This window comes from Caloenas nicobarica, chromosome 2 (assembly GCF_036013445.1).
Source record: "Caloenas nicobarica isolate bCalNic1 chromosome 2, bCalNic1.hap1, whole genome shotgun sequence".
In the NCBI taxonomy this organism is placed as follows: Eukaryota; Metazoa; Chordata; class Aves; order Columbiformes; family Columbidae; genus Caloenas; species Caloenas nicobarica.
The window spans coordinates 72,278,383-72,292,161 of NC_088246.1; the positions used below are offsets into that span (position 1 = coordinate 72,278,383).

The 13,779-nt window shown below is 42.2% G+C and overlaps 1 protein-coding gene across 2 annotated transcripts in view; it reads right to left on the bottom strand.

Moving 5' to 3' along the window:
* HIVEP1 (HIVEP zinc finger 1) overlaps positions 1-13,779 on the bottom strand; it is a 125,314-nt gene that overhangs the window by 23,918 nt on the left and 87,617 nt on the right. For both annotated transcript variants that reach the window (XM_065628218.1, XM_065628217.1), the window contains exon 4: positions 2,002-7,937. In XM_065628218.1, coding sequence (XP_065484290.1) covers positions 2,002-7,937 — 5,936 coding nt within the window. The remainder of the gene's footprint in view (positions 1-2,001; positions 7,938-13,779) is intronic.

Below are 13,779 nucleotides of genomic sequence, written 5' to 3' on the forward strand. Positions count from 1 at the left end.
TAAAGCTTTGACCTCCAATATAAATGTTAGCAAAGTCTCCCACAGATTTCAGAAGGACTAGATTTAACTCCAGTGCTCTCTTGGCCTGAGGGGTTTTAGTGCATCTTCTTGACGCCCTTGTAATTCTGAAACCATTTCTTCCACTTATACAGTTTCTCACCCTATTTGCTCTTTTACCCACTGACCAGCCGGTATCTTAGCAAAACATTTAGCCAACACAGAAACATCACAGGGTGACCTCTGACAGCAACGGCCCCACCACTCAACATCCACAGAAATACATCTTTTCCCAAGCCTGTGGCATGTCTCCTCTAGAACCACTTGCTGGTTCTACAGACCCCAATTCCCAGCCCAATGCCAAGAAAGTTTTGCTGAAAGCAAAACCTTTTTTTCCGAAAGCAAAACCTGTTTGGCCAGCTCCAAAGAGCAGTTCAGCATCACACATGCGGTACGCACAGCAAAGGGGAAAGAAGAGTGTGAAACCATGCTGTACGCCCAGGCTCCCTTCAGAAAGCTTTGTGGCTTCACTAGATCACAGAGTCATTTTGATTGGAAGAGACCCTCAAGATCCTTGAGTCCAACCATTAACCCAACCGTGGCACTAAACCATGTCCCTAAGAACCTTGTCTACATGCCTTTTAAACACCTCCAGGGATGGTGACTCCACCACTTCCCTGGGCAGCCTGTTCCAATGCCTGACAACTCTTTCCGTGAAGACATTTTTCCTGATATCCAATCTAAACCTCCCCTGGCGCAACTTGAGGCCATTTCCTATTGCCCTATCACTTACTACTTGGGAGTAGAGACCAACCCCCTCCACGCTACACCCTCCTTTCAGGTAGTTGCAGACAGCGATCAGGTCTCCCCTCAGCCTCCTTTTCTCCAGGATAAACAGCCCCAGTTCCCTCAGCTGCTCCTCATCAGACTTGTGCTCCGGACCCTTCACCAGCTTCGCTGCCCTTCTCTGAACTCTCCTCAGCACCTCAATGCCTTTCTTATATTGAGGGGCCCAAAACTGAACTTAAGTATTCGAGGTGCAGCCTCACCAGCACCCAGTAAAAGCGAGTACTGAGTCCACTAAATAGACACGGCTACCTCTTGTCTTACTTTAAGGGCAGAGAGCCACCTTCACCCATTCACAGAGGAGTTTCAGTTATTAAGGAACGCCAAATCCAGTGCAAACCAGCACAGCTTTGGTCTTGTACATAACAAAACCGTCCAGTGAGTGAAATCCTGATCGTACATGTGCAGCCCCGAGGCAGCTGAGGACACGAGTGACCGCTTTGCTCTGCCACGTCTGAATCTGGGAAAACGTGGTGTTTTATGTGGGTCACAAACATTGCCAGGAGTATATTCCACTGTGCAAGACTTAACATCGTCTTTGGAGCCATATCGATCCAAGAAATTGTCAGTGGTTTTATGGCAGCCATAATTTTGTTTTAGACTTTGCTATTTTTGTCATTATTTCACACCACCAGTTAACCTAGGTGGGAGAAAGGGAAACGGTACACTGCTCTGCTCACAGTTAGATGATCAGCGATGGTGAAAAATATTTTCATGGTGTATCCATGGACACCTATTCGGGCAGAGCACTCTTTATAACAAAAAAATACCAGCTGTTTTTAAGGCAAAATATGCAATTATGATCTTAAATTAACCTGGTTTAAGTTGAAAGTGTTTAAAAATATTTATGTCAGAACTATTTTTGTTCTACCCTTTGCAATGAGAAACAGCCAAACACAGTCCTGCCATGATAAACTCTCCATATACAGATTTAAATCCAGGAACTAATTTCCATGAAAAGTGATAAATCCTTATGAACAGGTTTCTTAATGGAATTACTCAAGATCTTTTTAGCAGTTTGATCCAGCATAACTAAAATAAATAAGCGCATAGACTATACATGTCAGGCATACTACATTCTCTAAAATAGGAACAAGCATGATTTCCAATGCAAATCCTCTGTAAACAATCAGTATATATCAAACATAGCTTAAGTACCTTGGTTAAGCTGTTCTTCCACTTGCTTGAATAGACCAATACATCACATCTGGGATGAGTAGTTCTGGCTTGAGTGTACAGCGGTTTTTCAGCTTTTTGTTTTGAATTGAGGAGGGAGAGAGCTACCTTTGTCGACAAACCAAGTGGATTGGGATTGTTGGGACTAATGGTCCAGGTAGAATAGGCAGAGATTTTCTGATCGTTTTGCAGCAGATGCAATGGTTTTCTCTTCAGGAGGTAACACCAGGTAAAACTCGTTGAGGTCTTGAGACTCGGAAATGACAACCTCTGCATTTCTCCTGCATTCATCTCAGCCAATGTAGCTACAGGCTTTGCTTGCCCCTGGCTGTTGATCTGCTTCCTCTCACTGCTGTTACTTGGGGACCTTCTTTCTTGACTGCTACTTACAGCCTTGAGAAGAGAACTCAGATTATTCACTGGAGACAATTCAGATGGTTTTCTGACTACAAACACTGGTGATGCTGAGGACTTAAGGTCTTCAGATTCTGGTGACTCCTGTAGGGTTCCTGAAACCACAGTGTCAGATGATAGACGGTCAGGCAACAGAAGGTCTGAAGTACCAGCTTTGCTGCTTTTTTCATGCTGTGCAACACCATCAGGATCTAAGAGGTGATTTTCGAGAGGCTCTGTGGTGCAAACCTGTCTTACCAAAACTGGTTTCTTTTGCTTACTAGTAGGGTCATTAGATCTATGCAGTGGCCTAGCATCTGTCATGCAGGCAGCTCCACTCTCATCTTTAACACGTTTTTGCTGTTTTTCCATGGCAATATCTAAACTGTTGGCTGGGGAAAGCATTCGTTTACTTGAAGCTGTAGCTTCTGGTTGAGGGAAGAGTCCGCTAACTGGCACCTTCTGAACAATATTCAAAGAGCTTGACAAAGGTGAATTTCTGGTTCCACTTTCTGGTTGTGAATTTTCAAATTCAAATGAATTTGGCAAAGTCCTCTGGTGATCTTTGTGAGATATTGGCAGCTGAGTTTTGCCTTCAAGCGTTGGCACTGCCGCAACTTTAGTTTTGCAAACAGATTGACTGACCTGATCCTGGGTGACTAAAATGTGGGGAAGGGGTGTAACTGTTGCAAAGCCATAGGATGGCATACTGCTGTGAATACGGACAGGAACCACAAAAGGAGGAATCTGATGTATTTGACTACTGCAGTTATTAGGGACAATTTGCTTTAAAGGAGGCACAGAATATGGATTAGACATGTCAGACAGCTTGGTCTGCAGTTCAAAGGAGGATGCATTCTGGTCAACCCCAACCTGACTTGGAACTGTCTGAGCTGATAAAGTATTTTTTAGCAATTTAGAAGAGTACGGCTGACCTATATGTAATGTTTTAACTTGCAGTTGATACTTCGGAGCAAAACAATCCTTTTTTTCATCAGCATGACAAGAAAGCGTGTATGTGCTCACTTGCTCCCCTTGGGCCGATGTTTTACTACATGTCTGGGAAGGCTGATGGATCGAGGATGGCTGTCCTTGATTACTCAACATGTGATCTAGAGGCTGCTGAACTGAAGACAGGCTAACAGGATTGCAATTTTGAATGGCAGAGTGAGGCCTGGAGTGAGTCTGTGAATGCTGAGTACTGGCAGGAAGCTCCACTGAAGATTTGTCAGAGGTCTGCAGCCTGTGCAATGGCACTGTGGGCAACTCCGCAGCATGAGCTGTCTGAAACGAAGATGTCGATTTAACTTGAGGCTGATGACTCTCCGGAGCAATATTTAAAGATATTTGTCTTACAAATGGCCCCCTCCTCCTTTCTAGCAGAGGCACGTGTCCAGTAGCTCCATTCGCAGACGATGCTTTCGGAGAGGCTATCTCTACAAGCGTGGCAGGTTTTGACGGAGACATGCTTCCACAGTCGAAAGACTTACTCCTGTAGTCCACAACCTCCAAGGAGGGCTGCATGCAGCTGATCTGCTCTGAGGCGGCACGTCTCATCTCCCGGTAATGGGGCCCAGGCACGGCCAGCGCGTGAGAGCCAGCGGGAACCATGAGGAGCTCCGGCAACTTACTCACAGGCTCTGCTTTGGGGGGGTTCTCAGCTTTTGAAGTTTCGTCTTTATCGAGTGAAGCCGAGAAACTGGAGGCATGAGACAAACTACTCTCCCGACTTAGGCTTCTGGAAAGGGTGGAATCAGCACTTGACTCGGCAGACGAATGCTCCATTTCAGCCAAGCGAATTCTTTTCTTCTTTGGTGGAAGCTTTTCTGTTGGCAATTTTGACAGCGTTTCGCTGCGCTGTGGCCAATTAAACCTTTCCGCCTTTTCTTGATCGCTGCATTGGTTTTCTTGGTCCCTGTCTGGTTCTTCTGTGACTAGTATTTCAGGAACCTGGATGTTATGCTGGCGAACAAGTCTTGACGGCTGAAGTGGTGCGCTTCGCTCATTAGAAACTACTTGGCTTCCCTGAACGTCCCCTCTGGGTGCTTCTGACGACAGGGGTTGATGCTGCTGGGGAGTATTCAGATGTCTTTCCTCTTGGATTACAATTGTATTCAAGGAGCGGTGCTTTGCAGCCTTGTTGGGCTCCTGAGAAGAAACTGGTGATACTCTTTCAAATGACTCTGATTTCTCAAATGAGCTATTTCTGCTCAGTGAATTGGTGTGCTGTATTACTGAAATCCCAGTCCCTTGTCTTTTCAACTCCACCTTCTCTTGCACAGCTGAACTTGCCTGCTTTTCAATGAGAGGAGCCATCTTTGACTCAGTAGCTTGATCTGTACCTCGAGCCACAAGCTGAATTTGGGAACTCTGAAGTAGAAGGTTGCTTGGCTGTTGTGATCCCACCACTTTTGTCACACCATGTTTTGACAGACTGGAAGGATTTGCTGGCTTGCTTTGGCCTTCTGTGTTCTTTGATGGTATGCTCGTATCATTTTGCTGTGGGTCATCATCATCGCCAACGCTTTTCATTTTCCTTCTCTTCCTTATCTGGGTTGTCTGCTCCCAGACACCAGTTGAAGTAGTGACTCTGTAGTGTAGAATTTGAGGCTGTGTACTGTTTGGAACAGTTTTATGTTCAGGCTCTCGGATTGCTGCCTTAGTTTTAGGTCCATGCAACTCTGAACAATAAAATTTCTTGTGGTTTTCAAAATTTTCCAGTTTTCTGTATCTGTTTCTGCAGGTTTCACATTCAAACATTGTTCCTCGCACCTGAGGGGACTTCTTTGTTTTTTCTGAATTTGATCCCTGTGCCAGAGACTTACTCCTTTGCAGTAAAGTTTCATTTGATAAATTACACCCCAGATAACTTTCTTCTACAGATCGCATCGGTCCAAGAACTTGGCTTTCACTAGTAGAAGAATCTTCTATTGCCGCCTGTCTAACAAGGGTCCGAGGATGTCCGCCTTGGTTCAGTGGAGCAGCAGGTCCCGATACAAAAACGTCATCGTATAAAGAGCCAATTTTATCATCAAATGACTGACTTCCTCGAAGGGGATGAGAGGGAGGTATTACATTTGGAGGTACTGCTGAGTAACTGGTAGTAGGCATGGAATTACTTCGTGTTATAGGTAAACAGTCAAGGGATGGTACAGAAAGAAGAAAAACTTGCTTTGATTTCTCAGTGGGTGTGAAAGGAGACTTTGGTATATCAGAGCTTGAGCTAGTTCTTCTTCCCATGGGCTTTAAATCAAACTGGAAAGAATCCTTAAATATGTAGGATTTTGGTGAATCTATGCTCCCTCTTCTCGAAAGAGATGTTCTTCTTGGTTTCACGCTATCTAACTGTTTGTCATCCACAACAGCTTCATTATCAGAGATTAACTTTGAGATACGTTCCTCAAGAGTTTTTGTTGCCATGGGAGGTCGCATTTGGCCAGAGAGAATCAGATTTTTTTCAGCACAAACAGTTTGTACCACTGATGCTACCACACCACTTGCTCGTGCCACACTGGGCAGGTTTTTATTTGGATCTTTCTCAGAGGTCAACAATCCTCTTACGAAAGGAGCTGGTGGGCTCATTGTTTGATCGGCACTTTCAGAACGTGAGAAATAACCAGAATCAGTGCTACCTAAACTTCTAGGGCTCAGAAGACATTTTCCTTGCTGATCTTGGGAACCATCAGTTGCCTGTTGTCTCTGGAGCTGAGCATGCGTCGCTCCTGCTGCAGATCCCAGCTGTTCCTCTAACAGGCCCATTTCTACTTTCTGATATTGCTTTCTGTCATTCTCCTTGAATGAGGCTGTATGTGTTAAATTTGACTGAAGAGCTGTTGCTTTAAAATCCCCTTTTCGCTGTGCTGCAGCAAACTCAGGTGCTGGTTCTGTTACTTTGGGACTATCAGCCCTTAATGGAGAAACATTTACAGGATGAACTACTACTTTTGGTAAAGCTGGCCTTACTTGAGGTTCTGTATCATGCAATGAAGAGTCACCTGGTATACAGTCTGGGTTGCTTAATGGAACAGGGCTTCCTTTCCGCAACGTTTCTGCACTAGAAATGACTTTCACGATTTGTGCAGGTTCCAGTTCTTGATCATCTTGTCTCTCATCAGCAGTGCCTTCATCTTCGCTTTCACCACTTTCTTCCACATCTGAATGAATGCTAAGTGCTTTGTCCGAGTCATGAGACAAGAAGAGGCCACCTGAATCTGGTTGTAGGACAAGTCCAAGTTTGATAGCATGTGCATGAGATTTTTTGTGCTTGTACAGGTTGCTTTTGGTTTTAAACGAAAACCCACACGTCACACAAGGATACGGTCGCTCTCCAGTATGGGATCGGATGTGCTTCTGGAGAACGCTGGGCTTGGCACAGGCCCGATTGCAATACTCACAGACATATTTCCCTAGCTTTTTAGGCTTCTGGTCTTTCAAGAGGTTACATATTTGTTCTACACCATGGTTTACAACTGATGCTATCTGGGCTGAATTATACATGGGACCTATAGACAAGTGCGTTGAACTCGATGTGCTAATTGACAAAGGTGAAGACGAACTAGCTACTAACTGGTTTTGAGGAAAAACCTGAGTTACAGTGGAAGATGAGGTGTGAACGACAGATGACGTTACTGCTATGCTGTATATCTGCTGGAGCTTGGGGTTTTCTTGACTCTGCTGTTGCACCAGCGATCTAGTGAAACTTGGACACATAACAACCTGGTGATTTTGTTGACTGGTTTTAGGAATAAGGTCTTGTGAATGAGAAACTGATTGGCCTTGTGCTTGTCCACTCTTGGCTGTTGCTGCTACGTGCACGTTGTTTAATGTGCACGGAAAGTAGTGAGTTCCAACTGCAAACTCATGCTGTGACGAAGCAGACTGGTTTTGGACGCTCACTGTGTTGGACGTGAGACTAGAAGAGGTGCTTACAGTTTTATTTGGTCTCAGTTTCTCTATCTGCATCCCGTAAGGGGGGCACTCTCGTGCTAAGGTGTTCAGTTCAGGCTCCATAGCTTTTAATAAGACGTCGAATGCAGTGCGTGTACATGAGGATGACGTACTACAATCAACAAAATTAATACATTCATTACTGTCAGTCTTTGTTTTACTTAATGAGGAGTTTGAGAGAGACTTCTTCTCTGGTGAGTTCAGTTGGTTTGAATCAGTACGCTCCCCTGCCTGTTTACCCAAATCTAAGGACTGATGCGTCAGTGAAAGCTTTGTCTGCATTGATGTCTCAGATTTGGTTGTTTCAACATTCATCTCACTACTAAGCGCTCCCCCGTTTTGTTTGGTACATTGATTTCCATTTTGCATGGGTTGGTGATCCTGTGCTGTGGCGTGTTTGGAGGCATCTGGAAGAGCTTTCAGCCGTGAAGCGTCTACATTTTGCTTAACCTTGGCTTCCACAGGGCTTCTCAAAGGTGATTTGGGTATTTTTTTTAGATGGTTTTCAGTCACAATCTTTTTTCTTTTCACACCCTTAATTGTATCTTGGGTTCCTCTAGTGCCAGCATCGGTGATTTCTGTTAAAACACAAAGAAAATTAAAAAAAAGAATATTAAAACTGGATAATGCAGTATATTTTTATCTGTACCATTTTATGATCTCTAAGTTTCAATGGTAAGCCTTGGAGCAACAGGACTATCCATTTCTCCAGCCTCTAATATTCTTTTTAACAGTAAATGTATCTTAGTGAAGATCTACTTAGTTTTTATCTAAAAAGAGTAATGCTTTCTAACTGATGCTGTAAGACATTACAAAAGTAATTCACTAAAGGTAAAGCTTCACATGAAACGTAAGAAAAGCTACTGAAACAACATTTTAGCATTTCACACCAAGTCCTTTATCTGAAGATAAAGTAAAAAGAAACCCCCTCTCTTGCACTTGTTTAAAAATCCAAATCATTATAGCAGGAAAATGAAGAACCAAGATGCAAATCTGTTTTCATGCCGTGTTTCTTGCTTTTTTTCCATCTATATGTTGCAGCAGTCAAGGAATGAAGACAACTTCCTTGTGGTTATATTTGTAAGCAGCTTTATCATGGAAATGGCACAACCACCCACACCATCTGTCAAATACCGTATTTCAGAGCTCCAATTACTGAACTTCAATAGCATTTCAGATGAGCAACTACTGTGGATGAATAGAATCAGTCACACTTAAATGATTTTCCATTTGTGCATCATGAAACAAAATAAACTCAATTTGTATTATTTCATTACTAGCTACACTTGTTGCTGATTTTAAGCAGGTATGCACGCAGAGTTTCAGGGGTGTAGTGAAGAGCAAATGAATTGGAATATTATTCAGTACAATAATTTTGTAGCAAGTACTTGTATTTGTGAAGAGTCCAATTTCCTCCATCACAAAAATCACATATAGACTGAATATCAGTGTTGACACCGACAAGCCTATTTTTTTTTATAGATACCTGAATGTTACCTTTGTTTACTTCAACAGTGTGATATTTAGTCTGTTGGTTATTTATTTATTTTATTTTACTCCTTTCCTAACATCCACTCTGTCACAGCCACTGCCTAAGCTACCATCTCTGGTAGTGCAGAGGAACCCAAATATTAAATGGATGTAAATCCATTTTCTTAAGCTTTTACAATTCATTCATTAGGCTGTTCGACAAAACCAGATTCGTCCTATTGCCAATATTCAAAGCAAAGGAAGGATCTGATGTGACTAGAGGGCTGGCTGATGCCTCTGAAAAGGTTCAGCTGCATACACATTTTGGGAAGCTGTACTAGGTCCATGTCGCATGTCAGGAACAGAGGTTTATATGCACTTCTAGGTAAAGAACAGCCTTAAGACAATGTATAGAGGGACAAAATTCTCACAGTCAACTGCACAAGGAGCTAAGTGGAGAAAGCTCAGACTTCCCAGTATCCATCAACCCTACGTCCCCTTTTGAGTGGCACGAGGACCCTCCTCTTGCAGAAACATCAGCCGGCTTCTATACCATGGTGGGAGGAAAGCCAACGCATAGTGTATATCTTACAGGAGATACTGGAGCTGATGAATCCAGAGTGAAAGGAAAATCCATGTAAAGGAAATCCAGGCAATGCCTAAAGCTTGTCTAACAGCAGAGAATGCAAAGCGACCAGTAGGAAACGAAAGGCAACAAGATGTTATGTTTTCTCTGTGTCAGACCAAAACCCAACTGGGATGTATGCTAACGCTGAACACTTTGAAGTTCAAAATCCCGTTTCCAACTCAATGCCAACTTAAAGCACACATATATTTACTAAGGGTGAACATATATTCAGGAGATTTCCTTGCAAGCTGAAAGATTTAAGACTAGACAGCATACATAATGTATTGCAAACGTGGAGGTTCTGCAGAACCTGACCTTGTCCTGTCACAGTCCGACTAGCAGAAATTTAACTGTGAAGACTAAACCACTGTTTTGTCACATTCTGCAGTTCCACAGAAGAATCCCTCAACAGAACTGCTGGCTCCGAATCCTGGTTATGGGGACCTCGTGCTCCTCTTGTGCATCCAGAAATAAATTTCTCCAGTAATTGTTCACTTAACCTTTAAATGAACTTTGCACTTACTGCTTTATCACCAAAAACTATTCATACTAGATTGGATTTAACATATTCAGAACTCAATAATCTTCTGTCGTGATGATTTGTACTTTCCATTGCTTCACAATTAAACAAGTAGCTTATGCTAGTAATTTACCATCAGTATTATTAATGGCGATTTCTTTAAAATTCATAGCCTACTGCAACTGTTTTTTCTTCAGCAACAACAAAAAACAATTTTACAGGAATTGAAGCGAAAATAACAAGGTAATTATACAAAAGGGTGCTTTCAGCCGTGGTTTGGTGATCTCTCTGAAGCGTGGCCACGTTAATTGCAGGGAAGTAATCTGGTTCCTTTTCTGCACACACAGCAGCTTTTATCCCGTCACAATCATGCCTCCGCGCCGATCAGGCTGCCGGCGTTTGTACCGGAGCGCTACGGGGAGAGCTGGGCAGATTACACGTGGCTGGGAAGAGAAGAGTGCCAGGAATTGCGAACATTCGAGCAGACAAAAAGACTAAGGTGTTTTATACTGCAGAAACCAAACAATCAAATGATGCGCTGCTTCCTGATGGCCTCAGAATATTAAATAACTACTATCCCTGGCTTTTGGCTGTATAGTGCAGAGGAACACGCATATTCAACCTGCACCATGCCAGTGAACTGGAAACCAACACAGCTGAAAGATGTAATGTGCCTTAAGAAGGCCTTACAGAAAGTAAAAATGCATCTCTAATCTACCAATAAAATAATTTAAAATGTGAATTCATTACAAATACAAGATCAGAATCTTCCATAACCTATGTACTGCTTTTCTTTTTAAAAATGTTGTTCAACACATGCCAAACCATAAAAATTGTTAGAGAACCTGAAAAGGAAAGAAAAAAGAATCAACAAAGGTAAGGCACGCATTGTGTTACATACATAAATAGTAATCTTTTTTAAGTCTTCACAACCATTAATTGTGCTGCTTCTACGACAATAAAATTCCAGTCTACAGAAATCATGAGAACTAGTTTCTTATTTGTATTTCTGACTCCACCTCTTTTGAGATTCCAGAGATGGAGTCACAGGTGCGCTTCAGTGTACTCACCTATAAAATCTTGCAAAATGTACTTTCTCTTGAAAATGGCTCTAAAAGGCTTAACGACAGTTTATGTCCTGTGCTCTACTTTACTCCTTGATATTTTAGAAATCCTTATTCTTAATGGAAATATTCACCTCATGCTTGCTAACAACCAATTTTCTAGCATATTTGGGGAAAAATGGAATCCCTGACAACTTTGTTTCACTTATTTTTAGGTTTTTGTTCCTTTTGTATAAGTCTTCTTTTTGTATTCCCACCTTATGCTGAAGATAATGCATTCCACGTTTGTTAATCTACAGCTACATGCTTGCACAAAGATCAACTGAATCAATATTTCCAGAGGCAACAAGAAAACTGGTGGAAAACATCAGTCCCAGAATGCTAAACACTCCTCTGCCTTTCAGAGCTACAAACTTTCAGGAGTGTGATAACTCTCCAGGGTTGTGTATCTACATCAACAAGTTGACACTGAACACAGAGAACATAAAAAACATCTTGATGTGGGGAAAAAAAAAAATGAAGTTGATCTGCTTTTCTTTTCTCTCCCTGCCACTCCAGGCGCTCTGCTCGCCTCCCTCCGCAATCACAAAGCCCTTCTCATCGTTTGGGCGGTAATTCCCCTTTTTCTCAGGTGGTGAAGTGGTGTTGTTGAGAAGTGCCGTCACCTCAATCAGATGTCTGAGAAGTATCTTTTTCATAAGCTGTATTACACCAAATAGGATGAAGTTACCCAGCCCAAAAGAAGAGGTGACAATGCCGTTGTGCTCGGCGCCTCACTTTCCACATCCCAGGGATGCTGGTGCATCTCCTCCATGCTTTGCCTGGTTGGCTTTGTTCTGCTTTGCTATTGAGACTCTCTGTTTAATTATTTTGCTTCGGTATGAGTTCCACACTCAAAACATGACAAGAAAAACTGACGTTTCTAAACACGACTTTGTTCACCTATAATTTCTCTGCTGCACTTTGCTCTATGCGCAGGAAATACAGTAAAAGAACGCAAGTGTGATGGTGTAGATAGCAATCTGGCAGAGTAACTCATGCAGCAAATAAAGGAAAGGTATAAGCGATCTGAGTTTTTCTTCCATAGCATTCGCTGGGGAACTAGACAGAGTCTTGACAAAATGATCTCAATGGTTTTGTTTAAGTAACTTTCAGAACTGCCTGTCTCAAAGCCTACGTGTTATTATAACACCCACTCTCTTTCTCTCCCTTCGAATAGAGCTACGTGCTTGTACTTTAAAAAAAGGGAGGACAATAAGAGGGAACCAAAGCAAGGCACCGAGCTCCCTTCTCCCTCAGTGCTGCCCTGGGAAACACGGAGCCCCCAACCACTGCCAGCCCCTGCGCTCCAACCAGTGGCACCATCTTCATCTCATCTGCTCATTTCGTGTTGCAGAATTTTAAAAATCATTGTAGGCTTCCGTACAGAGATGAGACTTTTCAAATCCAAGTGCTTAAAGTTTAGCTCCTAAATCCGCTCTTTGCTCCCAAGGGACTGCAAATAAGAGCCAGCCTCTTCTCAAAGTGTTTAAATGCTAATTGATGTCTCAAACATACAGCTAAAAGGTTACTCTAACACCCAGCAACAGTAACAATTCAAAGGTGCCAGGCTTTCCAGAAGACAGAGATCATTACCAAGCATCTTATTCTTATTAAAGCTAAAGCTTCCTGCTGTCTTTAGATATTAAAAATATTCTTATTCTTGACATTTGATAATTATTTAATTTTTATTTTACCAAAACTATCGAAAGCACTCATGGGTCTGTTTCTATGAATAAGTAAAGAACACGACTATGGGATAAAGAAATAAGTCTTGCCAGCAATTGTAAGGCCACCAGAACTTAAATTAAGTGAAGCAGGGCATAACTATAGTGTTTCAAAAAATGCAGACCCAATTTCAAAGGGACGGTGATTTCAAATTGGGTCCATCTTTTTGAAACACCCTGTAAACTTTCAGTTTTTATTAAATTGCCTCTTTTGCTTCATACTGCCTCCTACACGTTAAGTATCACCACAAATATTTTTCCTAAAATTACAGCTTTTCCAAAGCATAAAAAAATTAAGTAAAATCACAATTACATAAACCACACGTGCAGTTACGAAAATATTCATTCAACAGAAAGATGTGAACAAGATTAACCCAAGTGCTGTGCTTAATCTTAAGCACAAACAGAGAGGATTTTCAAGCCCATCGCCAACCATTCTAACAGCCTATTCTCAGATGCCTAACTTCAGACTTCTTGAACTGGCCACATGGTGGTCACTCCCCATTTTAGAGGCCAGGAGGCAAGTCAAAGGACTTGGGGCACTCCAAGTCAGCAGTAATGTTTGAAAACCTCTGTCAGTAGGCTTAATCTATGCTTAAGAGCATTTATTGCTGAGGACACGAGTTCAAACATGTACAGAGTGGATCCTTAAAAAAACACTTGTTCTGTCCATAAAGTACAATTTGACATTAATTAATTAAAAGAGGGGCGTGAGGAGCTTTTATATTCAAAGGCTAAAGTAGTCTGATAGGGTTTGGATCAAGTGTTCTTCTATGCTAACGTCTGTCCTTATGTTCGTATCAGCAAATACTAGACGATTCCATAAGGTGTGGATAAGTATGGTTTAATGATTTCATACTGTCTGTAAACAAATTATTATTTTTCTTGGTGTTTCTAACACGCTAAGCTCAGGGTTGATATGTGATCCATCAAAGGTATTATACTGGCTGTCAGCAAGGGAGAGGTTCCCTA